Source organism: Myxocyprinus asiaticus, chromosome 9 (genome assembly GCF_019703515.2).
Source record: "Myxocyprinus asiaticus isolate MX2 ecotype Aquarium Trade chromosome 9, UBuf_Myxa_2, whole genome shotgun sequence".
NCBI classification, from domain to species: Eukaryota; Metazoa; Chordata; class Actinopteri; order Cypriniformes; family Catostomidae; genus Myxocyprinus; species Myxocyprinus asiaticus.
Window position 1 is genome coordinate 50,357,294 of NC_059352.1, and position 27,915 is coordinate 50,385,208.

At 37.3% G+C, this 27,915-nt stretch overlaps 2 protein-coding genes across 3 annotated transcripts; both read right to left on the reverse strand.

The window, feature by feature from the left end:
* Nucleotides 1–276: 276 nt before the first annotated feature.
* On the reverse strand, nt 277–27,393 carry tpra1 (transmembrane protein, adipocyte asscociated 1). Of its 2 annotated transcripts, none has more exons than XM_051706390.1 (11): nt 27,167–27,393; nt 18,720–18,897; nt 12,924–13,056; nt 12,659–12,745; nt 12,305–12,377; nt 8,879–8,958; nt 8,700–8,810; nt 8,484–8,544; nt 8,266–8,368; nt 5,011–5,091; nt 277–1,339 (listed from the first exon to the last, which is right to left on the reverse strand). In XM_051706390.1, exons 2-11 carry the CDS (start codon nt 18,881–18,883, stop codon nt 1,096–1,098), a joined length of 1,137 nt encoding a protein of 378 aa, XP_051562350.1. In that variant the 5' UTR covers nt 18,884–18,897; nt 27,167–27,393; the 3' UTR covers nt 277–1,095. The 2 variants fall into 2 exon arrangements, with proteins under 2 accessions (XP_051562350.1, XP_051562349.1); XM_051706389.1 differs by lacking the exon at nt 27,167–27,393 and adding an exon at nt 19,756–19,923.
* trim107 (tripartite motif containing 107) lies at nt 22,443–27,836 on the reverse strand. Its single transcript, XM_051706381.1, has 2 exons — nt 27,670–27,836; nt 22,443–24,515 (listed from the first exon to the last, which is right to left on the reverse strand). Exon 2 carries the CDS (start codon nt 24,495–24,497, stop codon nt 22,995–22,997), a length of 1,503 nt encoding a protein of 500 aa, XP_051562341.1. The 5' UTR covers nt 24,498–24,515; nt 27,670–27,836; the 3' UTR covers nt 22,443–22,994.
* Nucleotides 27,837–27,915: the final 79 nt, after the last annotated feature.

Here is a 27,915-nt window from a genome sequence, read left to right on the forward strand (position 1 = left end):
GAATCAAAACTGTTTACAAAAGAAATATCCAAATACTTCAGGGAAAAAAAATTATAATATGAAATATCTTTGACATATATTTCTATTAAGACAGTGATCACAGCAGAGCCTGATGAGCAAAGCATTAATTACAGCTAATTTGTGGCATTTGAGAGCAACTAATATGATTGAATTCACCCGATAAATATCAGCTGGTATACTCACCTAAAGCATTTGAAACTCTACTCTTCATGCTCAAACTGAAATAAGTGAAGGGTAAGGATTAATCAGAAATAGAAATTTGACTCTGGCCAAATTTAATTGACACAAACAATTTGTCACATTGTTGTTATTCATATACAGGTATTTACACCAGATAAAAATAAAGCAAATTGAACATTTTATCTTAGTATGGTCCTTATTCTTGCATTACATTTATTTTACATGGAATGATAACTGTTGTTGTGACAAGCCAGGTTGGAGTCAGACTTCTTTTCATTGTCAAATAGAAAGATCTGACCCAACCCTAATAACAGGCTAAAAGAAAATCCAACAAATCACTTAAATAAATAAAAATCAAAAGGAAATACTTTCAAATCTAACTATGATCCAGCATCAAGAAATACATTTATTTTTTTATTTTTTTTTTATTTTTTACAAACTTTGGCCAGTCCAGATGAACCATATGAAAAAGTTAGAGTATGTTTTACGCACCAAAATTCATAGCCATGTTTGCTGTAGAATGGTCAAAATGAATATTTCTCAGTGCACAACAACCCCAATAACAGAAAAGGAACATCAAAAATCAAGCAGACTTTTGCTGGTATCAGCAGCACATCTCAGAAACTAAAACAATTATGCTTTCAGCAGATATATTTAGGTTATGCCCTTCACAAAGTCCAATAAATTTGCTTCTAACAGAGCTGTTGAACAACTCCCAGTTAAAATGAAGAGCACTGGTGTTACGAGAGGAATGTTGAAAAGAAATCATGTTAACTTTTAAATAACAGAGCACTATGAAGAACCAATTCAAGGCGGTAAACTAAATTTTAAATCAACGGCACATCAAACTCTTCCTGTGTGGAGGTCATTTTTAAAACATTCTCTCTGTGTGTCTCAGGCATTGAGAGCTCTCCAGCGGTCACTGTCGATGCTGTTGATACTGTTTCCTGCGCTGTACGGTCCAGACACCACGTCGTCCAGGTACGCTCCAGAACCGTCGATCTGCGTGCTGGAGTACGAGCCGTGATCGAGATCCTTCCTGCCCAGGCCGGAGGACGAGGTGTTGGGCAGGTGGACGTCAGAGTCTTCTGGTTCATCTATCTGCGACTTGTAGGAGAAGAGGATCTTTGGCTCGGAACTAAGGAGAAAAAAAAAGCTTCAATTGTTACAGAAAGAAACTTGAAATGCATATATAATAGTAACTTTAACTAGTTGTCGACCGATGTGGGTTTTTCAATCTCAGATACGATATCTAGACAGCACGATGGTTGATATAAATGCCGATAAACAATACAATTCAACAACAGCAAATCTAATGTACACAGAAATTATAAAGTGAAACAAACACTTATTTTATGCAATATTTACTCAAATTTGCATAAACTATTCATTGACAAATATACTGGTAGATTTTGGAACTGACACAGAAGTTAACACTTCTGTTAATCGGCCAAATTAACACAGTTAAATGGCCAGATGTCGGCCGATTAATCTGCCTAGCCGATATATCGGTCTATCACTACCTTTAACCCTTCAAGCTCGGATGGGCCCAGGCCGGCGAACCCTCAAGAAAAAAAAAATATCGTCAAAATATGAATAACTACTTGATGAACACAAAATAGTTATTGTTTTAAAGTTTTGAAGCTCTACTTTACAATGCATGTAGGCATTATGACCAAAACTTAATAAGTGCTTTAAAATTTGCAGACAAATCAGAAGTGTTCTGTTTTGATAATTTATTAATAGTTTTGCACTGTACATTTTATTGTAATCAGTAAAAACAGCAAACTCATCAAATATCCATGTGTCATATGTTGTTGGAAAGCTCTCAAAGAGTAGAAAACAACCAGCCTATTTGTTTTACTCACAGACAAAAATACAGCGAGTAATAGCTAAGTATATGTCTTTGACAATTATGTTGGTGTTGCTTATATGCCGCATTTTCACTTATAACTTAATGAAAAATAAACGGAATATAAAATATAACATACCATTATTTAGAGGAGGTGTTTATCCTTTAAACAAGATAATTGGATGCATAGATCATTAGATAATCCACATGAAGCACAATGTTACATATGGCCACCAGGAGATGGCGCCAAATACATGACACAGACTCAATGATGACTCAAATGACACAGAATGAAACTCATTCTGTGAAATCTCATTACTAAAATCATGTATGCATGCTGTGAAAACCTTTAGTCATTGTTGTGTTTGCATGTGTAATTAGTTCTTATGTCCAATTATTATGTTTTATTTGTTTGGAGAGGCTTTTGAACACTTGGAGACGTTTTTGGACACTATGATAAATTATTTTTGTAATGCTATTGCTTTGTTGTATCAACACAAAAAAAATTTCAGATACAGTTGAAATTATTGGGAAAAAAACAAAAGCAGTTTTTCTGAACCACCTTATTTGCACCCAGAGATATATAATGTCAAATAAGAAACATAGGAAAAAAAGTGAATTTTTGGCTCAATTTTTTGTTTTGTTTTTTGTTTTCAGCAGTTTCTTATGCTGAGAGTCTCAGAATGCATCTTAATTTATATAATTAAACAAACAGAAACATTTTCTTTACAATGATACCAAACACTTGACCCTTGAGAGTTATAAGCCTTTCATTTTGGGTATGCCACTGAAACAGGAAATCTTTAAAAACACATTCAGAGCTTAAAATGCTAACTAGGGCCGTGCATTTTTTTCGATTAATTTCAAATTTAGTTGTTTTGACACGATTCTTCTTTTTTTTAAATTGAGGAATCAAGGTTTTGCTTAAAAATATTAGCAAACACGATTGTTGGATACGTTAGATAATAAAGCGTCATTTACGTGATAGCTTCGGGCACTTCAAATGAAATCATATGGCTATAAATGGAAGAATCAATCATCCACTTCTCCTTCTTTTACCACGATGATTCAGACAGATAGTTAATTATTGCTTTGTTCTGTGATGTGTTTCAAGTGTACTGCATCTATAGCCAACATTTTGGAAGTGATAAATTTTTTTTTTTCCAATTTGGAATGCCCAATTCCCAATGTGCTTTTTAAGTCCTCGTGGTTGCATAGTGATTCGCCTCAGTCCAGGTGGTGGAGGACGAATCCCAGTTGCCTCCACGTCTGAGACCATCATCCCACGCATCTTATCACGTGGCTTGTTGAGCACATTGCCATGGAGACATAGCGCGTGTGGAGGCTTCATGCCATCCACCGCGGCAACCACGCTCAACTCACCACGCGCCCCACCGAGAACGAACCACATTATAGCGACCACGAGGAGTTTACCCCATGTGACTCTACCTTCCCTAGCAACCGGGCCAATTTGGTTGCTTAGGAGTCCTGGCTGGAGTCACTCAGCATGCCCTGGGTTTCGAACTAGCGAGCTAGCGAACTCCAGGGGTGGTAGCCAGCGTATTTTACCACTGAGCTACCCAGGCCCCCCGGAAGCGATAATTTTGATAAAGCTCAATTCAACGTATACCGCTAGAGGGCGCCGCGTGCTATGGACTCTATCGGCAGTGGTTTATGATTATACATACAAATTGTTTGATATACAATGAGTACTTTCTAAATAAACTTGACTATTTCTAGATAGTGATTTCTAAATAACTTTCTAGTTAGACTTGGTTTAGATACAAATGAATACCTACATTGGCTTAGAAGTATCTTGCAGTTTTCTGATTTTATACGTTTTCATTTATTTTACATTTACACTATGTTGACAATTTCCTGTTTGGTGTAGTTTTTTGTGGATTTTTCTTGCACACCCATGAATCGAATCGTCCTTAAGTTTGAAAAAATACCTTTAACATAATAATAACTTTTTAACATACACAACCGATCAAAAGTTTTATTGAAAAGCTTTCTTCAATTTATGTTCCTAATCATTGCTGGGTAGATTACTTCTGATCCGGTACTGATTAAAAATTACACTATTTAAATTGTAATCAGTAACGTAATATTTTAGATTACACTTTTAGGTATCTAATCTGATTACGTTTGGATTACTCACTGCATATTTTGATGATCTTGAAATCTAATAATTGATTTAAACATATTACGTACCAATTAACGTTCCTTTCATTAAACATCAGTAAAACATACCACACAATATGCATACAGTATATAAGCAAATATATATATATATATACACATACAGAACCACCAAGTGCTTATTAAGATTGGATGTACAGTCTATTTTTTAATAGATATGATTTTTATAAGGCAAAGATTGCATTGCTCAGTTATCTACCTGACTAGACCTACAGTATCACACGTATTTCAGGCTCTGGCTCAGACCGCTCTTTTAAAATGTAGCAGTATAATCAGAATATTATGCCATAGTTATTGCTGTTGGCTAATTAGTAATGTAATCAAGAATGTAATCATGCAATCCATAAAAAGTAACTGTAATCTGATTATGCACATTATAAAATGAAATAGAATTAAATCATGTAATCCAGATTATATGTAATCCATACTACCCAGCACTACTACCCAGTTTCTAATGATTTAAAGAAATCAAAAGACTTGATGCTTAAATGCTTGAAATTAGTTCTATAGTGAGTTGTGATGTGCAAAGAAACACTACCAAGTGGACTTCTAAAGTATTTTCCCTTTAAGTCTCTACCGATTGAACCACTACCAGTCTACAGTCGATCAAAGGCACTGAGGCACTGCAATTTCACAAGAATGCACTTTTGGGGGGTGTATTAGTGGACATGACTGTAATATCCCGTGTTGCAACAAGATGACAAACAGAATCAACTGACACAGAGGACGTCTGAATCGCAGGTGCATCTACATACCCGAAGAATCCTTTGAGGAATGTCACGTAGATCAGAGGAGCAAAGACAGAGAAGTAGAGGAATGTGGTCACGTCCACACAGCTGAAAACACACAGAAAAACAGATACACAGAGTCACAATCTTAAAGATATAGAAGACTAGTGAGTGTGAAACATACTCCACACAAGTACATGAACACAGGCACATCTAGCTACGCAAGCACGATTTGTGCATCACTGCGCTCCGAAATGTGTCAGAGCGCAAGTCCTAACACAACGCATTCTGGCCATAGACAACTGATTTGTGTTTTTCAATAGTCGTCAATATATACACACACACACACACACACCCCGATTAGCCACAACATTAAAAAATTTGATCTCACTGATTTGGAGCATGGATGATTGTTGGTGCCAGACGGGCTGGTTTGAGTATTTCTGTAACTGCTGATCTCCTGGGATTTTCACACACAACAGTCTCTAGAATTTACTCAGAATGGTGCCAAAAACAAAAAACATCCAGTGAGCGGCAGTTCTGTGGATGTAAATGTCTTGTTGATGAGAGAGGTCAACAGAGAATGGCCAGACTGGTTTGAACTGACAAAGTCTATGGTAACTCAGATAACCACTCTGTACAATTGTGGTGAGAAGAATATAATATCTGAATGCTATTCCGAGACGCGGGTTGGTGCTGTATTGGTGGCACGAGGGGGACCTACACAATATTAGGCAGGTGCTTTTAATCTTGTGGCTGATCACTGTGTGTGTGTGTGTGTGTATATATATATATATATATATATATATATATATATATATATATATATATATATCAAATATACTTATAATAATATACAGTAGATATAAAAAGTCTACACACCCCTGTTAAAACAGCAGGTTTAAAGATAAATCATTTCAGACTTTTTGCACCTTTAATGTAAAAATGACAACCTGTGCAATGCCACTGAAAACCAAAGTGACACATTTCAGAGAAAAAAAATAAAAATAAAAAACTTAGAATAACTTATCTGCATAAGTGTGCACATCCCTGAACTAAAACTTAGTTGAAGCACCCGTTGATTTTATTACAGCACTCAGTCTGTTTGGATAAGAGTCTATTAGCTTGGCACATCTAGACTTGGGAATATTTTCCCACTCTTCTTTGCAAAAACTTTCCAGATCTGTCAAATTGCGAGGGCATCTCCTGTGTATATACTGTATATAAATAGTGTGAATTCGTTTGTGTCACTTGCAGTCATTAAATTGTGTTTTATTTATTTTATGGTTGTCAATAGATTACAATTCTAAACTGAATTAATTACATGATATTCTCATTGTAAATACTCATACCAATTGTACCAAGAAAATTGCAGGGATAAAGAAACCACTTCATGAATTTCGGTGCGGTAATTATCCCTGCACATTCCATGTTCACAGTGCATGAAATTCCCACACTTTTAATTTTAACATGTTGGTGAAAATTAGTAATCCTCACACTGGAACACAATAAATCTACAGTGACTTTCTATTGGACTGTAAATTCATCTCTCTCCATGCAGCGTAGACACTGTTTAGCGTGCATGCACACTCGTAAATGAACGGAGCGCTAGTATTGTTCCCACAGTAAAAAAAAAAAAAAGGTGCATTTCTCTCATTATTTCACCTTTAGAGATGAAGTGCTGAATGAAACGTAATAAACGTTTTTTCAAACCCCGGTTACGCACATGGCTTGAAATCGGAGCTGCTCAGTATCCAAAATTGTTGTGAAAATACTACACATGGCACAAAAGTTGACAGCATAACTAAACGGGTGACCGAAAACCCATAATTTGCTCAAAAGATCTCTTCACTTAAAAGCATATGTAAATGGCAGGACGTTTGAGGTTAATATAATTGAATTTATATCTTTAAACCACTTATAAGGGGGTTACATAAGGCATAAATCATATCTTGCAAATTATAAATGTGATACAATTTGGGGGGAAATTGTCTTAAAGGCATAATATATATATAAAAAAATGTTTTAGCTTCGGACACATTTTAAATCCATGATGGTAGAAACAGCTATTTTTCATTAAAAATCTGAAAAAATACTTAGCATTGAGCCCTGATTGGTGATATTTTAGTGCATTTCTATCTATATACTGTGGTAGGCTTTGTTTGGAAAATGTTAATAAAGTTACAAATTGTTTTGCTTTCTTTCCTAAGATGGAAATAAATGCATTTTGACAGGAAAAGAAGTATATATGGTTTCAAATTTCAGCATTAACTTCAAAAAAATTATGCAATTAATCACGATAAAATATACACAATAGAATAATTATCGACTGACAGCACTACAAATGACACAAAAGAAATTACACCCTATTAACTCAAATGTTAAAATATTTGAAAACAGGACATGTGCATTTTCCTTAGACAATGCTGATGCAAGATTTAAGAACGGACACTGACACTTCTTAACTGATCAAGCGGTCACTACTGTGATGCCGATAATCTCAAAATATTGAAATATCTGAGCCTTGTATTGACAAAATATATACAGGTATACATATTGTTTTCTTCTCATTAAAAAAAAAAAAAAAGAAAAAAGGGCCTGGGTAGCTCAGTGGTAAAATACGCTGGCTACCACCCCTGGAGTTCGCTAGTTCGAATCCCAGGGCATGCTGAGTGACTCCAGTCAGGTCTCCTAAGCAACCAAATTGGCCTGGTTGCTAGGGAGGGTAGAGTCACATGGGGTAACCTCCTCGTGGTCGCTATAATGTGGTTCGCTCTCGGTGGGGTGCATGGTAAGTTGAGCACGGATGCTGCGGATGGCATGAAGCCTCCACACACACTATGTCTCCGTGGCAAAGCGCTCAACAAGCCACGTGATAAGATGCACGGGTTGATGGTCTCAGACGAGGCAACTGGGATTCGTCCTCCGCCACCCGGATTGAGGCGAATCACTACGTGACCACGAGGACTTAAAAGCGCACTGGGAATTGGGCATTCCAAATTGGGTGAAAAAAATTAAATAAAATTTATATTATTGACATAACATTACAGGATATATCCAAGAACAACAGTCATACCTTTGCTGATATAGTCACATGAGCGAATCCAAGACTTCACATCTTTTAAAACTCATGTGTCATATAACAACAATTATAGAAATAGAAAAAATTAAAAATTAAATAAGGCAAACCATTTCCTAGCCTGTAGAAATAGCACCAGCTGAGCAAGTGCCATTGAGATGAACAGCTTTAAATCTGGATAACTCTTAAATATTAGTTCTTACCACAGGCCTTCAATGATGTCAGCACAGAGCAGAGCGCTGCCCAAACCCTGAACTAGATTCAACACGGCCAGGATCGCAGCATACACGTAAAAGCTCCTTTTGGCTGCACGAGAGAGATAGAGAAAGAGAAGTTCATCGGATTCATCAAGAGTTAATGATTAAAGATGACAAACAGAAATTACACACTCAGACAGAGTCAGAGTGATGCGTTTACTTACATGGCAATGAGATTCTCTCTCTGATTGGAGTTTTGGGTAGAATTACTATCAGGGAATACACCTAAAAACACATTTAAAATTAGAATAATAACACACAACTGAAAATAAGAAACAAACCAGACTATTCAAATCACTAACCTAGAGTGTGAGCAATAGTAATAGTGATGCTTACCTAATAAAAGGAATATATAAATAAAGAGATCATTAATTATGTACCAGGAAAAAGAAGCAGGAACTGGCCAACCAGAAGTGCCGCCCACCGTGTCCGTAGATGTTGAAGTCTTTGGCCGAGAGGTGTTTATCTGGGTAACGAATCTCCAGAGTTCCCTGAGAGAGCAAAAGATGTCTTATAAATGTCTTCAGATCATGGATATGTCATATATAAGAGCACATACCTGTGTGATGGAGTACGCTAGAGACAGGACTGCAGTGATGGCCAACACTCGCTTGATACTGGACTTACTCTCCAGATGACCTGAACAAACATCACAAAAAACACGTCACCCCAGGGTTCCTCACACTTTTTGACCAATGCATTTCCATAATATTTACATGACTTTTCCAGGATTTTTTCAGACATTCAGATTACTGGATATGGATATTTAAAAATCAATTTATAGAGATTGCACTCATAAATAGGGCTTGATATTGATAAAGATTTCCAGATTTGATTCAATTCCAATTAATTTGGGTATATTTTAGTTATAATGACCATTTTGAATACACATGAAAGAAATTTTCAGCTAATGCTGTTAATTATACAGGGGATCTTCTGACATGGTACTTTACGAAAATATTAATTTTACCAATTTTATTTTATCATTAGTTTGTCATCATTTTGGTCATTTTTAGCTTTTTAAAATGTAAACATTTCATGTATTCTATCAATAAATATGATGTCTTGAAATTGCATATATTGCATAATGTTACATATTTATTGTTTACATGCATACTTGTACTATCTACAAATATTTACACTGACATGTGCTAAAGTGGTCCTGTCTCTTTAAAACAGCGGCAGTTCAGCGAGCGTCTCACAAAGCAATTCCACTGAGCACATATTAACGTGAGTGAAGATGCATGATTTCTTTCCGCATTCGTTCTGTGTGTGATTAGAATTAAATGTTTCTATTTTTGTTGTAATTTACTCACACTGTAAAAGTTGAGTAAAAGATCAATCTTGGCATTTAAGAATCCATATCGAGAACAAATGAAGATCGTGATGCACTACTCACGAAGAGCAATTTCTAGCCAATGAAAAATTTCAGAGCACGGCATAGCTACAAAAATGTATGACTGTTTAACTCGTTAACAAAATTAATCCAATTAATGCAGTAGAGAGACCCAGCATGCGTGCGATAGAGACTAAACAGCAGCCAGAGAAAATAATAGTTTTGAGATTTTAAACTTCAGCATTCAATGTTTTATATCTGTATTTATTAGAGGTAGACCGATATATCGGTTTTACTGATTAATCTGTGCCGATAGTTGCTTTATGGAACTGTCGGTTGTCTGCAAAAGTCTATGTTGATAGTTGCTGATAGTTTTTTCATCATTTCGTCATTTCAAAATAAGAGTCCTCGGTGTGTTTCTGGCTTGTTTATATTTAAAAGTCCTGCGTTTTGCACCAAGTCTTCATTTTTTCTGATTATTATTGGTATTTTGGTTGAACTAAAAACTGCATCTTTTATTCATTTTGGACTCTTTGTCTTTGCCCACCATAATAAAGAAAGATCTCTAGTATGTATAGCTAGTAGAGGTCAACCAATGGTGGATTGTTTTTTTTTGTTTGTTTTTTTCACCCAATTTGGAATGCCCAATTCCCAATGCACTTTTAAGTCCTCGTGGTTGCGTAGTGATTCACCTCAATCCGGGTGGCTGCCTCCGCGTCTGAGACCGCCAACCCGCGCATCTTATCACGTGGCTTGTTGAGCGCGTTGCCACGGAGACATAGCGCGTGTGGAGGCTTCACGCCATCCACCGCGGCATCCACGCTCAACTCACCACACGCCCCACCGAGAACGAACCACATAATAGCGAACACGAGGAGGTTACCCCATGTGACTCTACCCTCCCCAGCAACCGGGCCAATTTGGTTGCTAGAGAACTAGTGAACTCCAGGGGTGGTAGCCAGCATCTTTTACCACTGAGCTACCCAGGCCCCCGAAACCGATGGTGGATTTTGCAGATATCGATAACTAAGGTGTTGGAAAAGGCCAATAACCCATTAATCAGCCGATAGTTTTTCAAATATATTAATAGAATGTCAAAAAAAAAAAAAAAAAAAAAAAATTATATATATATATATATATATATATATATATATATATATATATATATATATATTTCTATACAATGGCGGGCAAGACAAAGAGTCCAAAATGAATAAAATCCCAGATGCAGTTTTTTTTTTTTTTACCAAAATCCCAATAATAACCAAAAAAAAAAATGAAGATTTGGTGCATAACGTAGGACTTTTAAAGGAGCAATATGTAACATTGACATCAAGCATATAAAATGGGTACTGCAGTCCAAATTCTAAATATTGGAGAGCGCTGTCTCCTCCGCCCCCTCCTCCCCAGCCTCGAAGCTCACGCGGGTTGCCAGGTTGAGGTAACGCAACAGGAACGAGCAAACTGACAATGGCAAGCGACGAGCTGATGTTTCTATTGTTTGAAAATTATAAACCAGCTCATGTGGATTTTTTATAACTCTGTTAATGTTAGCTAGATGTATTGCTGGCTTCCATGGCTGCAGCGCGCTGTGTTTGCCCGCTAACTTGTTTCAAATCTGGCACCCCCGGGGTGTCAAAATACTATTGTGAAATGGGATCACACAGGCCAAAACACAAACAGAAATACTGGCTGCAGCATTGTTTTTGGAGAAGCCAGTATTTCAACTTAGCATGTTTCCTAAATCTCTGATAACATATTATGATAATTTTATGCTTTAGTACAGTAAATATATTACATATAGCTCTTTAAGTATAAACAAGGCCCAAACACACCGGGGACTTCAAATGATGAAGACTTTCAGCAACTATCAACGTAGATTTTTGCAGATAACCGATAGTTCCAAAAGGCAACTATAGCCACCGATTAATCAGTAAAACCGATATGTCGGTCTACCTCTAACGTATAGTGTCTAACAATGCATTTGCAATGTACACTTAAGTTTCACTTGCCAATAAAGTTTGATATAAATTTAATCTGCCCATTTGACCCTATTATTTAAAAAAGTCCACAGGAAAACCCAACTTTTAATTATAGCATGTCCACTGATTTTATGGCATATACTGTATACATACTGTATACTTGTTTCAAATATTTATACCTGTAAATATGCATCTAATTAACTAATTATTGTAAAACTGAACATTTTACCATGTTTATATTACAATAATTAAAATAAATGATGTCTAACCAATTACTTTGAGACAAAGTAAATATATTTATGATTATATTTTAATGTTTGGTTTAATGTATGATGTACCAATCACAGAAAACTGTGTGATTAATTAGTTTAATGTGTTTTAATCGATTCAAAGCCCTAATATTCACTATAGAAATTTCCATGACTTTTTCCAGGCCTGGAAATGCCCATTTCCAAATGTCCTGGTATTTCCAGGTGAGCATGGAAACTCTGTCACTCTGACAGGAAATGCAGCACACACCATAGAATTTTATCAAAATAATGCAAACAAAATAAACATGTTCTTATCAAACTCAGAGTAAAAGTAGAATCTATCAAGCCACTGCTAAACAGAAACAGTGTACGGTGAGTTTAAAGCAGTAATAAACATCCAGAAAGCAGCAACATACCGAAAGCCAATCCCAGTATGATGACACTAAGCTCAATAGCCAATAAAAAGAACCTTGTGATTTCCCAAAGCACCTATAAACACAAATACAGACATTAGCAATGGTACTTTTATAATGCTTTTTGGAGCTTGACAGCACCTGATACACTTTCACTGAATGGAAAACAGCAAAGTGAATATTCTGCTAAACATCTCGTTTTGTGTTCCACAAAAGAAAAATTCATATAGGTTTGGAGCAGAATGAAACTGAATAAATATTTGGGTGAACTATACCTTTACTCCAAGAAAGACAGAAGTCAATCGGAAGTCGACATTTAGATGGCTCAGTAAATGTATGTTTAAGTGTGTGTTTTACCTTATCTATGAGTGTAGCAGCACTAGATGTGCTGACAGTCATGGACACTATAGCGCGAGTGATTCCTACAGCCGCCACTACGAATACCTGAACAACACAAAAGAGAGAGTTATAACAGTCTGATGAGTAAACCTGACAGTATTACTCTTAGAATCACAACACACAGGCATGTCATTCAGATTTCCCCCTCAGTTCTCTCTCAATGAAATTCAAACTTCCACACTGCAGTTTCAGGACAGCAGAAGTGGAACGTTCTGGTGCATACCAGTATATAGAACGCCACGAATATGGGGCTGGAGGTGAGACGGATCTTTGCACGAGCGGATGGAAGCTTCCACATCAGGAATATGAGGAACGCCACATTTGGGATGAGCAGCGTTAGATCCCAGAAACGAACCCTGAGAGAGAACCAGACACAAACAGATACAGATCAGCACCGCAGGAGTACTTCAGATTTACTGCCAAGAGAGAGTTTGTCAACATGCTGTTTATTAACCATGTTCAACAGAAACAGCACGGAAACAATCGGTTTATTATTGTAATAATAGTGCGCGCGCACACACACACACACACACACACTTAAAACAGGAATGTCCACTTTCAAATGTGATGGAAAGTAGCTATTTACCCACACATAAAACCTTGATACAAAAAATTTCCCTAAACATGTCCACTAAACATACATGAACCAAAATTAGCACCTAGTTTCTCAAATCTGTTATTGAAGATATTTCAAGATGGTTAGGTTATATCATATTTACTTGATTTATTACACAATTTGGCAAAAATTTATACTTTAGCAAAAAGGGTTTTTTTCCAACAGCCTACATTGGGTCTAATTTTTACTTGAATTATAAAAAAAAAAAAAAGTTATGAGATAAATAATATTAAATAAGTTTCAAAAGTATATCTCATATTTGATAGGAATATTGTATTTTTTTACCCTCTACAAAATAATTTTAATAATAAAATTATTTTAAATAATAATTCCATTTCATAGGAATATCTCGTATTTCATAGAAATAACTTTTTTTACTCTATACATTAGGGCTGGGTGATATGGCATCTCGATTATAATCAAACTTATGGACGATTCACGATTCGATTTTTTCAACAAGTTCTTTTCATTATAGGAAACAAAAGTGTGCAAGAAAAATGTACAAATGCACCACAAGGGGAAGTTGTCAACAGAGTGTAAAAGTAAAATAAATTAAAATCTAATAAACCCAGAAGTTCAGAAATAACAGAATAAGAAATCTGCTAAATAATTCTAAGTAATCACTGTATATCAAACAATTTGTATGTATAATCATAAACCGCTGCCGATAGTCCATAGCACGTGGCGCCCTCTAGCGGTTCACACTGCGCAGCAATATGAAATAATTTATCATTCCAATTCAACTCGCAAAGTTTGCCAAAATGATCGCTTGCCAAAAGTTGGCTATGGATGCAGTACAATTGAAACACATCACAGAACTAGGGCTGAAACGATTAGTCGATGTTATCGACAACGTCGACAATAAAAAATTTAATTGTCGAATAGTTGTTTGATGTCATTTAATGTAACATGAGATCACATTAAACTGTAATGATGAATGCAGCTGGGTGCAACTACAGTAACGCCTTCCAAATCGGTCAGAAATCTAGGGGTAACCATCGACAACAGACTAAATTTCACAGACCACATCTCAAAGACCGCAAGATCATGTAGATTTACACTCTACAATATCAGGAAGATAAGACCCTTCCTCTCTGAACATGCCACACAACTGCTTGTCCAGTCACTTGTCATAACTAGACTGGACTACTGTAACGCTCTCATTGCAGGCCTCCCTGCATGTGCAGTTAGACCCCTGCAAATGATCCAGAATGCAGCAGCATGTCTGGTCTTTAATGAACCAAAGAGAGCACATGTTACACTACTCCTTGTCTCTCTCCACTGGCTGCCGGTTGATGCACGTATCAAATTCAAGGCTCTGATGCTGGCATACAGAACAGTCACTGGGTCTGCTCCAGCATACCTAAAATCATTTATGAAGAGCTACGTGCCCACTACAAGCCTGCGGTCGGCTAAGGAACGCCGCCTTGTTGTACCAACACAAAGAGGCACCAAAACACTTTCCCGAACTTTCAGCTTCATCATACCACGGTGGTGGAATGACCTTCCCAACTTCATCCGTGAAGCTGACTCACTCTCTGTCTTCAAAAAACGACTAAAAACACATCTTTTCCATGAGCACTTAACCAGTCATTTAAAAACAAAAAAAAAATATTGCAATTTTTTCTGTTTTGAATACTATTCTGATGCTAGTGAAATGTTGTAATATGGCACTTTTCATACCACTGTCTCCTTAAGATGATTCGCTTATGTTTTCCTATTTTGTAAGTCGCTTTGGATACAAGCGTCTGCCAAATGAATAAATGTAAATGTAAATGCGTGAGAGCAGCACTGCGGTTCTGACTGAGGAGAGGAAGAATTACACAGCTCACAATCCAGATGCACTCTAAACTTTCCAAACAGCTTCAGGTGATGTAGATCGCAAAGTATGAGGGAATTATAACGCAAAAATACAAAATAAGTAAATACAGAAGCACTCTCGTTGTGGAATAAGTGGAGCTGGAGCTCTTTAAAGAAAACACCCGGCGTTACATCTTTAATGCAGTTATATTTAATGCGTTATAGCTTTATTAAAGTTAAAATAATACTGAAGTAGATCATGTAAATAACTACAAACTCTGAAACTGGCATTTCTCTGTGCGGTCAGCACCTCTTCTATGAGTTGTGCGAATGTCCCGATCTAAGGGGGAAGAGATTGAAACTGCACCGGCTGATGTACACTCTGTCACGGGGACGCTCGTCTCTCTCTCTCGAGTGCACGCTTGCTGCAGCTAGATTATAACATGATGGCTCACTTATTCATAATATATATGTCACTGTGCATTACTTATCGTGAAGAGAACTGGCAATACGCAGCTTTATTAATAAGAGAGAGTTTTTTTTTTTGTGAGTTAAAGATGGATTGAAGTGAACAGAAAGGTGAGAGAGTGTAGTCTTCGCCCCATTATACACCGCAACAAAATATATTTTTGATTTGGTTTTGTTTTGGCTTGTTTTCTAATATAAATATCTAAAACTCCTTTAAAATAATGTAACTTTTCTTTAGCAGATATACTGCAGAAGAAAAAATAGTTATCTGAGAATGTTGAATATAATATTACAAATACAAATATTTTAAAATATCTAAAAATCCTTTAAAAAAGAGATGCATTCTCCTGAGAAGCAGCATATAAGATATTTAGACTTGCTTTTAGAGAATACATCTTGAATAGAAGTATATTTTGTCTTTACTGCACTCGCAGAAGTGAAAAAATACACTTATATACAAAATACACTTATATTTAAGATACATTCTCTTAAAACAAGCCTAAATATCTTATATGTTGCTTCTCAAGTAAATGCATCTTGTTTAAAGGATTTTTAGACTATTTTAAATGGAAAACAAGACAAAAACACTTGATAACAAGAGGATTTTCTTTGCAGTGAATTTCTTTACTGAATTAAACTTAATAAAAAGTATTTTTCCTTTAATTCAGTGAATGTCATTTAGAGGTATTTTTAAAAGATGATTTTGTCCTGTTTATTGTTAGTAAGCACGTTTAATACAACCTTTTAAATCAAGGCACAAGCTGAATAATCAGTTAAGAGCTAATGATTAATCGTTGCAGTAATCGCAGAATAGACGAATAATCATTCTAATAACCGTTAGATTAATCGATTATCAAAATAATCATTAGTTGCAGCCCTACACAGAACTAAGCAATAATTAGCAATCTATCTGAATCATCATGGTAAAAGGAGCAGCAGATGTTTGATTCTCCCATATATTAAGGCGACCAGATGTCCCTGTTTTCTGGGGACAGTCCCGGTTTTTGGTAGTTTGTCCCTGACAGGAGCTGTCCCCATTTTTCCCAAGTGTTCAAAACAGCCTGCATAGTGAATTATATTACATGGCAAGAAACTTAGCCCGAGCAGCAAAGCCTACCTTGTGCTGTTTATTTTGACCAACAGAGGGGGCTGCTCGCTATAGCAGCTTAAATTCATTCATCTTCCTTCACTGATTATTTGGTTGGGCCAGTTTTGCCATTAACCCTTTCATGAGTAGGTTCTAAATTCCCCTGAATGACCCACAGAGTGAGTTATTTTCACTCATACAACATTATGTTAAGAATGCAAAGAATATAAAAACAGTTATTAACCGTCACATATGTGTGACACTACCTATGAAAGGGTTAAGAACAGGACCAGGCAATTGAAGAGAATTATCATCCTTGTTATCATCTCATATTTCATAGAAATATTGTATTTTCTACCCTATTCACAATAATTTACAATAGCTTCTAAAGGAATATCTCATATTTCACAGGAATATTACATTTTTACCCAATTTATAATTTTCTTTTATACGTTTCATACAAATATCTCATGTTTCACAGGAATATTGTATTTTTTAATCCTAATCCCCAGTAGTATCTCCCCAACAGGTGAAAAGTCCTAATTTCCCCTACAGAACACATCGTTCTTGTAAAAGAAAATCAAACTCTGCTTTGAAAACTCACTAAACGTTTTCTTTGATGCTTATTTACAAGAAACAACAAGAGAATCTATCAAATCAAAATTCCAATAACAAAATAATATTTATACTGTTTCTCTTTCCATACAATTTGCTGATTTGACAGAAGACATTATTTTAAAACAAAAAGAGGAAGTTGTTAAGGCCAAAACCCCAAGCATTGTATTATCTCTGAAAAGCCCAGGATGTCCTCTTTAGGACGCAACAGATCCTGGCACATCGTGCATGTATGTTCATAAACAAATACCCTCCACAGAGGACCAAACTGAATTCCAGGGTCCCATGAGGATAAGAAGTAATCGTATTTTATAGACAGAGGACAGTCCCATTTGTACAGAAACGAAAGCAGAATTGAAAGCTCTTGTTTTTAAATAACGCATTTCATGGGCCTCACAGGTTTGACACAAGAGTCTACTGTTAGATCTTCAACACGATCATCTGTATGTAAGGAAAACTGTTCCGTGTATGTGATTTCAATCTGTATCAGGAATTAAAACATGGCAAAGAGCCCAGATTAAAAACTACCTTCCCAGTTTCCCATAACTCAGTGTCACACATACTCGGGCAACGCTGAATCTTCATTAAACCATAATAAAAACAGGATATGCACATAGAATAAAATAAACTAGTGGCTTTTTCTAAAGTGAAAATGGCAAAACCTACAGTCGGTTCCCCAGCAAATCTGACGAAAATTGGAGACATAACCCATGTCTTTTAGGGGTGTGATAAGATCCAGGAGTTTTGGTTGAAGGTTCAGAGTCTTGTGAGTGATGTATTGGGCACTCAGCTTTCATTTTGCCCCAGACTCTGTATTTTGGGCGATGGGGCAGTCATCGACGTTGAGAACAGACACATAAAGAGTTGTGTCCTAACTAGCGTCATGATTGCCAGACAGGTTCTTTTAAGGGGTTGGAGGTCGGCTGGAGCGCCCTCATTTTCATGAGCGGTGCTCAGAGATGGGGAGGGTAGCGGCCTTTGAAGAAGGGTCGTTAAGAAGACTAGGAAAATTGAATTTGTTTATGGAGAAATGGGGCGGATATCTGACATTGCTGGACGTGTAATTATTATTATCTTTTTATTTTTGTGTGTGTCTATAATCATGGGTATATACTCTTATGTGACCACAGGGATGTTTGTTGGGGGTCAGGGCAGGGTTGGGGATTGGGAGGTGTGGTTGTGGGGTTTAAATGTTGATTCCATATATATATATATATATATATATATATATATATATATATATAGTTTTGTTTTGCTCTTGTATATATGTTTTGTAGGAATCAATAAAAAATGTTAATTACAAAAAAAATTGACGAAACTTTTAACACGCACTTCTTTGGATTTGCACTTGTATTTCCTAAATATATTCTATACGTAAAGAAATTTGGACACAGGCTACTTTGCCTACATTTATCCCGTGAAAACGACCATACCTCGAGTCTCCGATGTCCTCGTACAGGATCTGCAGACACTTGTGTGGTTTAGTGATGTTGATTTCATGATCTGGAATAATTTCAGAGCTGTTTTTCGCAGTGGGAAACACACTGGTATTGCTATAGTGAGTAAACCGCACCACCTCTGTCACCGTCACCAACATGCTGGACTAAACCACTGCAAGAGACAAACCACTTTAATTTACAATCACATGCATGCATTATATTTAAATATGCACATATTTCTTGAGCTAATAGTAGATGTATGCAAACAGTCACAGAGCTTTATCTAACTAGACAAGAAGCATGCAATATGTATTAAACAGTCTGATGCATGGTGGACAGATCAGTCATTTTTAAACATTCAGGGTGTGATGTTACATGCAAACCACCATGAGTGATTAACTTGGTTACATAATTCTTTATATTTGTTCTCTTTATATGTTATTGTGTATTATGTATGACTAAATAGCTAATTAAAGTGTTAATGCACCAATTACCTCTCAAACTTGCTCAGTTCGAATTGTTATATTTTTGTACAAACCACCAAAAAAAAAATTACAATATTTGTTCATTTGTGCTTTAATAATTTAGTTTAATATAGTGCACAAATCATTAAATATTAACAGTAGATATGTAAAGGCATAACTTCTCAAAATTGTATGTAATCCTTTTAATTAGGCTAATAAAAAAACTATTCAAATGTGCAGATGATACATTGAGGAATCAAAATGTTTACAATGTATCAAACTTACTCTGCTGGAATGTGTGTGTGTGTGTGTGTGTGTGTGTGTGTGTGTGTGTGTGTGTGTGTGTGTGTATTAATGTATGGCGTTACATAACAGAGCTCAGAGTCCATGTAAACAAACTCAACACTTATTGATCCAAATAAAAATATAAATCTGAATATGAAAGGGAATCTTTCTGTATCTAGGTTGCACGTATGTAATATGTTTATATTACATTATATCATGTGACACATCACACACGTACACTGAACTGCATTCAGCTGATAAAACACACAAACACGGCTCACCTTTAACTGCTGCTGATTTGAGATCAGAGGCTGACGTGCTCCAATATTAATGTGATCATACAGGTTAATTGAGGCATAATAACTTCAGTCCGTGTGTCGGTTGTTTACAGACAGAATGAAACTGACGCGTCAGACGCGTTGCGCTTGTCAGATTAAAGTCAGCGTGAAAGCAGTTAACGTAACTAAAATGGCCGCCGTCCATGCTGCACTTCAAAATAAAAGCCTTTTACAAAACAATAAAAGACGCCAAAGATGGACGCTATCTTTGAGACACTTTAAAATAAAAGACCTGCCATATTTAAAGAGATTATGGCCGCTCTGAAGAGGGAGCCTACAAGGTTAGCATAGAATAAAATAACGCCACGGTCCCATAGACATTCTATGGGTGGTACAATGGCGAGGAGACAAGAGGCCATTCTTTTTGAATGGATGTCTATGGAGGAGATGTTTCCTGATGCTGAATAAACTGCTTTTGTGAAACAGTTAATCGCTTTATGAATTGACCGCCTGTCCGCCAATCTTACACGTTTTACACTACACAATCCTTTTGGAGTGAACTATGTGTGAAGTTCACTACGATACATTTGCTGTTTTATAATGGAAGTCACGGACGATTTTTGCGACAGGTAATTGTCAGTTTACGGCTCTCCACATCCATCTGTGTGGTATCGGCAAAAGGTGACTTACTGTCGTAACACGCTAGTTGACCGTTACGCTCTCCAATATGGTAAAAGCGCGAAGGTTGTTTCCACAGTATAGAAGATACCTGCCACCATATCTACATTTTATAAAAAATTAATAATAATAAAAAATAAAAATCGCACAAAATTGTTTAATGACTTTAAAGTAAAGGCCGAAACATACTTCACGCAAGTATGCAAATGCAGACACGAGAACTTGGCCAATGCGTGGTCCCGTTGTACATACATTACGTATGCTCTCTCCTTGCTCTGGCAGTTACAAACCTATTTAGGCATGACCACGAAACTGGGGCTGTGTCTGAAACCAGGAAAATGCTGCCTTCATAGGCTGTATACGGCGGCAGGATGAAAATAAGGTGCTTTTCAAACTGTTCAGAGACCAGTTCCTTAAAGGTGCAGTATGTAAGATTCAGAAACCCTTGTTATTAATGACACCTGTGGCCGTTAAGTGAACTGTAGCAACTACCTGTTGCTCATGCTCATGCACACACTCCTAGGGACGCGAGCGAGCATCGGTCAAAATAATGACGTAACGTACAAAGAGACTGAACATGATCCACCGGCATCATGCTGACAGATGAGGCAGCATAATTAAAATTACACAGTTATGATTGTTTTACTACAAATTTTGAGACTAAACTAAAACTACTTATCAGCTAACATAGCATACTGATACACACATACAGCCAAATACTACCCAACTATACCAAAGGTTTACTGTTGCACTGTTATGTTGCACTATTGTATGTCATATGCTGTACTACGATCAAGAAACCAGCGTATTTGCTTAAATTTATCCTGTATTCCTGACTTTTAGAATAAAGAGAAGATCGTTGAAATTATTTGAAAGTTACGAAGCAAGGTAGCTTGCAATTCGTCAGCGTTAGCAGGCAAGATCAAATTCGCTAAAATTACACAGATCAGTCCTTATGACGCCAATTCAGGGTCGGTTTTGATCCCCAAAACCGAACGACGGTCCCTCCAGGAATCAAATGCCCTGCCGATGTTCATTCTAATTTTAACTTGACCACGATCACGTTCCCGCTTAGCCAGATGGGATTCAATATATAAATTTTTTTTTTTTTTTTTTTGTGGCTTACTCAGAGTTTGTGTAGGAGTCGGTGTTGTGCTGGGAACCGGATGTTTGCTGGATTCCATCTCTAAGATAACGTTACCTAGTGTTGCAGACTGTCTGTTGTCGCTGTTGAATAGCGGAAGAGAAGCTATAACTGTGCAAGGCTCTCGGGAGCGCATAAATGTCACATCCTTTGGATTTTCCCGGCAAAACTGACCCGCTCCCTTCACATGAAAATCAGTCTACAGGCTTTAATAGGCAAACTAGGATGTCCGGGAAGGGCTCATTTTTTAAGTTGCGTTACAAGCAGTTCACACATTGGCAAAAAAAAGGCGAATATTACATGGAAATTGTTACATACTGCACCTTTAAGAGTTCCATTCATTCAAAACAGCTGTCAGTTAATCCATTAACTGATTAGGCAGCAAGTCAGCTGACTACGTTTTCAGATGCAGTCCGGATGTGGTAGATGAGTCGATAGTTGAGGAGTGGGGAGAGACACGGAGAAAAAACAAGTTCGTTTGAATGGACTGGGGACAAAAAGTCATCTATATTTTTCAAAAAGATTCAACTCAAATTGCTGCCAGAGTCTGCCATGACAGTTGTTGATTGAAAGAAGAAAATACACTCTAGCGGCAATGCTGAGAATGCAGCGTGTACTTGCGTTGTGTTATGAATTGAGCGCTGACAAATTTCAAAACGCAACGACGTGTGAAATCGAGCTTGCGTAGCAAGATGCGTCTGCGTTCATGTACTTGCATAGAGTATGTTTGGGCCTTAAGGTTCCTTGCATCTTAAATATATCAGAGTGAACAGAACTTGTTTTCAAACATATTTTTCAAGGCGTTAAATAAACTTAATTTTTGAGCCAAGACTATCAAATAGTTTTCTCAGGATTACAATTATATGACCTGAACAAAATGTGCGTTTTCATAAAAATGTCAAAATATTTATATTTAATGATATGAAAAATAATAATGATAAAAAAATTTTTTTTAAAAATGTCGATCTGGACAAAAAATGTACGTCATATCTTTGACCCAGATGTTATTGTTTGTTTTATTTTAATTTCAGATACAAGTAGTAATGAACATGTTGCAAGAAAAGCACAGAACAACAATGGTATTAACATTGTATTAAATGCAATTCAATTTAATATAGCCCTGCATTACATTCAACAACTGTGACTTATTCCTCATGCTAACAATTAAACGCAACATCTTATACCTCTTATGAATTGAGAAATACTATATTTGATTAATTGAAATATTGCAAACTGACAAAATACTGAAAATATGTCTTTCCAAAACATTTCTAGAGGATTTTGAAAATCTACCTATTGAACAAACTGTACCTCTATTCCTCACAGCCTCATTGGCATTCCCGTTAAATTAAATATGCTGTGTATCCTGACTAAGGTCCATTGTAAGGTGTGAGTGTAGATAAGAATTTTGATTAAATCACTAGCTCACTGTTATGTGCGCTTTGGGTTGCCCAGACATCATCCTAACACCCAGATACAAAGGCTCTGTGAAGTTCACTTTAAAGGTGTGCAGTTCAGTTTTTTCCCCACTTACATCACTAACACTATAAAATGCTAGAGTACCATGACTAAAGCTAAGGCGTATCTCCACTCTCTTCAGAGATGGCGTGCGTCTAAGTGGTATGTCCTTTCCTTTTTCATAGGCCCTCAGCAGGTTATCACAGTACATGAGGCACCAGGATCCAGCGCTGCTCTCCAGACCACTTCCAGAACCAGAACAGGGAAGTCCTCCATAACACACAGCCAGAACCCAGGAGCAACCTTCAGCTCGCATGCTCCAGAGATGCTCTCCTCTGGAGAAGTTCTGGGAGCTCAGAGCTTGGAAGAAGCTAGTAAACCTTTGGGAACTGGCTGGATAGGGCTGCTTTGCAACACTAAAAGACAGTGTTTTAAGGTCTTCAGACAAGACCAGGTTGGGGTGGATTGTGTCAGGGTCAAACGTCACCTCTGAAGGATTGAGAACAACACGTAAAGCTCGCTGAGCAGATCCAAGCCCAAGACGGAGTTGGGTATTATGGCGCTCAATTTCTACATAGACTTTTTTCAAATTGGTGTATAATTCCATATCACTTGCAAAGTCCTCTAGAGGCTCCACATTCAAGTTGGAAACTTGGGCTTCAATTTTTTGGACTCCATCACTAAAACACGAGGCATCTTCCTCACCCATCAGAGCATTTACCTGGACTTCAGCCATCCTAAACTGCTTTTGGACGTCTGAGATTGTATGCACTCTATTTTGTGCAGCATCTTCTCTGGGCTTCAACGCAAGCTCAAGAAGCTTCATACCAGCAATGCTGTAGGTCTTAACTAGTTCTGCCATTTCCTCCAGTATGCTGCCAATCTCCTTCCTCAGATGAGCATGTGTCGCCTTGACTGCAGCCTCTCTGTCCTTCTCTTTGGTCATCAGATCATCCACTAGAGCAAGCTTTTCTTGGAGACTAGTCACGATGGGAAGTAATCTAGACCTGCGTTCACTTTCTTCAGTCTCCAAAAGATTGTCCTTACCAAAACCTGCTGACAAAGATTCATCAGCTAAGTAGATTTCTTCTCCATTGTTTGTTCCATCCTCTCTCTCAACATAGTGTCCTGAAGATGGTTCATCATTATGGTTTACGATCTTGTCTTCTGCACTTGGTTGAACTTCACTACTGGCCTTTAGTTCATTGTTGTCCTTGTAGTTCTCAACAATTTTTTTGAGTTTGACATTTCTCGGTAGGGTCTCTGGGCTGAGATGTTGCTCTCCACACACCGGACAGCAAAGTTCTTGATCAGATCCAGAACTTTTATCACTTTCAGGTGTTTCCAGACAAGTCAGACAGAAACTGTGACCACAAGGAAGAGTGACTGGGTCAATGAAGAGATGGAGACAGATGGTGCAGGTGAGCTCTGACTCTAAATAGCCCTCAGAAGATGCCTGTGCCATGATGACTGCCTCTGGTAACTGTGTAATACAGATGGGGTGGGGGGGATATGTAGTTAAATAAATGGTCTTTTGGTTTAAATGCAAATTTGTATAGCAATTGCTGCAGTGCAAGGCAGTGCACGAATTATGAAGTAACTTTCAGTTGAGTCAATTAATACATTTTTGGGGCACAATCTGTTGAGGTTTGCAACAGTTTGTCTTATGGCATCCCTAGCTCAGTTAGCTAAACGTTAGTCTCAGCCTTAGGCCACATCCACACTAACACGTTTTCATTTTAAAATGCATCGAGCCTGTTTACATGCACCGCACTACACTGATAACTCTCAAAAATCTATTTATTTAAAAAAATCCGTCAAAGCAAGAAAACCACATTTACATGGGATTTGAAATAATCAAGTTATTCTCTTGACATCAAACCATGAAGACGCATGTGCTCAACACTTGCGTGTAAATTGGATAAGTTGGTAAGAACGCCGGTAAAGGTGTTTACATGCAGTGTACAATCGGGTAATGGACAAAGATCTAACAGTGTCGACAGGTTTATTCTTAAGCCGTTCATGACCTTACACCGATAAAAGAAAGCCATTTATTGTGTTTACATGACCACACACATTATCGGCTTATTAAGCATAATCGATGAAGGAACGTGCATGTAAAGGTGCTCATTGATTTTGCTACGTTTACACCTCTTATTCACCACTGATAACGTAGACTTTCGAAAATGCTCTCTATTACCACATACTTTGGAACATGATAACGTTAGGAAACTGTTAGAAAATTAGTGTGGACGTGGCTTCTGATGGATAACCCACAGTCCATTCACTGATGTCTGATGCATATTGCTGAAAACTGGAAAGCACTTTCTCAATCTAGAAAATGTAATCTGATGTAATCTAATCTGGCTGTCTTTACATAACTTCCGGGAGTAAGGGCACACAGGCTTTCCACCAGTCCGTCTGGAAACCAAGTTGTGTTTACAAGGTTCGGGGGTTGATACTGTGGTTTGTTCTTAAGTCTGACACAGAACTAATAACTGGAGTTGACAGAGTTTGCCATGTTAGTGGCATCTGTGTTTTTTGAGTTATTTCTGTGAAATAATAAGTGCTCATTACGTCTGGACAGACAGAAATTCTAATGACAAAGTCTACCCATATTTGCTGCTATTTTTTTCTGTACAACTATTTGCAGAGACTGCCACATCATTATTTGAATTTTTTCCCACACTGGTATATTATAGACAAAAACCCTTAGCATAATGTGGCAGTCCCATAGACATTATATGGGCAGTACAATGGCGAGGGACCAAAGGCTGTTATTTTTGAATGGATGTCTATAGAGGAGATGCTTCAATACGCTGAATAAACTTCTTTTGTAGGAAACAGCTCATCACTTAATGAATTGACCGCCTGTCCGCTAATCTTCAACATGTGTTACACTTAACAATCCTGTTGGAGGGAACTGTGTGGAGTTTACAACAATAAAATGGCTGTTTTATAAGCGAAGACAGGCAATTTTGCGACAGGTAGGTGTCAGTTTATGGATCTCCCCATTCATATGTATGGTATCCGCAAACGGTGACTTACTAACGTAACAGGCTAGTTGACCATTACACTCTTTCCTATGGTAAAGCTGCAGAGTTTGATATCTAGGCTAAGTATAAAATAATCTCTGTTATAGATCTTATTCAGAGTAGCATTTTATTTTTTTTATTTTTTTTTTTGACTGGTATGAAATGGAGGCTGTGAGGGAAAGACCAAAAGTCCCTTCAATGGCATGCATTGTATAAATATCCTAGAAGATTACATCTCATTTTTACAGCTCGTGTTTTCGGTCTGCTATATATTTGGCATTATAGACCTTATTCACAGTAGCGCCATCTTTGATTTTTGACAGGAATGAAACCCAGGTAGCACACATACATCCCCAAGATGTCTGTTTTAGATCTTTTGATCTGGAAAGCATCACAATCTGATAAACATCCGGTAAACATCTCAAAAAGATCAGATTTATGAACAATCCAAATCATAAACGTCTCAAAGACATCTGCTGAATGTCTAATAGACATCTGAGAGGAAACAGATACAATACGTCTAATAGACATATTGAAGACGAGCAAACAACATAAAATAGACGTCTTCCAGATCTAATCACACACATCTAATAGGCGTCTGCGAGATCTACGTGTGCTATCAGGGAAACGATGCTGTGAGGGATGGACCTGTCTCTTCAATGACATACACTGCAAAAAGCCTTCAAAAAGCTCCTAGATCACATGTAATTAATGTCTGGAGTTTTTTTGTCAACTGAAATTCCTTGGAAAGATATTGTTTCATGCTTCATCAGCATATTGATCCAAAAACACTTTAAACAACTGTACAACCCTTTGAAGAGACTGTAAGTATCCCTAACGGCCTCGTGTCATTCCCGCCAAAACACAAAGATGGCGCTCGCTACTCTTTTAAACAAACCCGCCACTAGATGGCGCGTAAAATCAAAAAGAACTATGATTGGTCACTTTACATGTCAGTCAAATGATCTCTTCCTGTATAAGTGGGCGGTTCTTGGCTAGCTGCAGTGTATAAAATATAATGTTGTCCTTATTTTTTCGCATGCGCTCAGACTTTGGCTCAGCCCTAGTGATTAAAAAGAAAAATACAAATTTAGCTTACCTATAACCTGCATGAAACTTGATGCAGATACATGTAAGGCATTTTTTGGCGAAAACAACTCTTAGATGACGAAGTCAACTGATCAGATGAAACGCAACGCGCGGTTGACGCCTGTAGTTGGCTTCTTTTTCCTGTATTCCGTTTATATAAACACAAACGCGCCATATAACGGTTGTAGTAATCGGTGCACCGTCTAGTTTCGTTTTCCTGCAGTCAGTAATGCACCGCCTACATTGCGCCCTTATTACACGTGTACCCAGAGATTCAGATCTCGCGCACACATCTATTAATAATACCACAATGTTCCAAATTATTCAGCCACCATAAGTGACCTTGACCAATCACCGTGGCAGAACATAGTACAGTGATGGCATCAAATCATAACAACATGGTTACTTATTTAAATGGTTCTCCAATATATTTCATTAATATCATGGTATTACAATGGTGCATATCCAAAATGTTTTTTAGTATTCCTTTGTTAGTGAGTATAATTCACTTACCAGCACATTTCCTCTTGCTTACTCTTCTATCACAGGTACATTAGGATTCACTGCCCCAAACAAGGCATGTGAGACAAACAGTTATTCATCACATAACAGACTGTGACTGCAGCACAATAGCTACAGCTGTTAAACATGCAAACTGATCTGAATTTACAGCCCCACCACACCTTTATTTAATCATACACAAACTCTTGATGCTTCCTGCTTGAGCTGTACACAACAGCATGTCAGCTATGTTACTAT

Coding starts and splice junctions, on each gene's coding strand:
- tpra1 (XM_051706390.1), bottom strand. CDS start 18,883: ATGTTGGTGACGGTGACAGAGGTGGTGCGGTTTACTCACTATAGCAAT. Junction 8,811..8,878: donor TAGCGTACTCCATCACACAG/GTATGTGCTCTT, acceptor TTGCTCTCTCAG/GGAACTCTGGAGATTCGTTA. Junction 5,092..8,265: donor GACATCATTGAAGGCCTGTG/GTAAGAACTAAT, acceptor GTGTGTTTTCAG/CTGTGTGGACGTGACCACAT.
- trim107 (XM_051706381.1), bottom strand. CDS start 24,497: ATGGCACAGGCATCTTCTGAGGGCTATTTAGAGTCAGAGCTCACCTGC.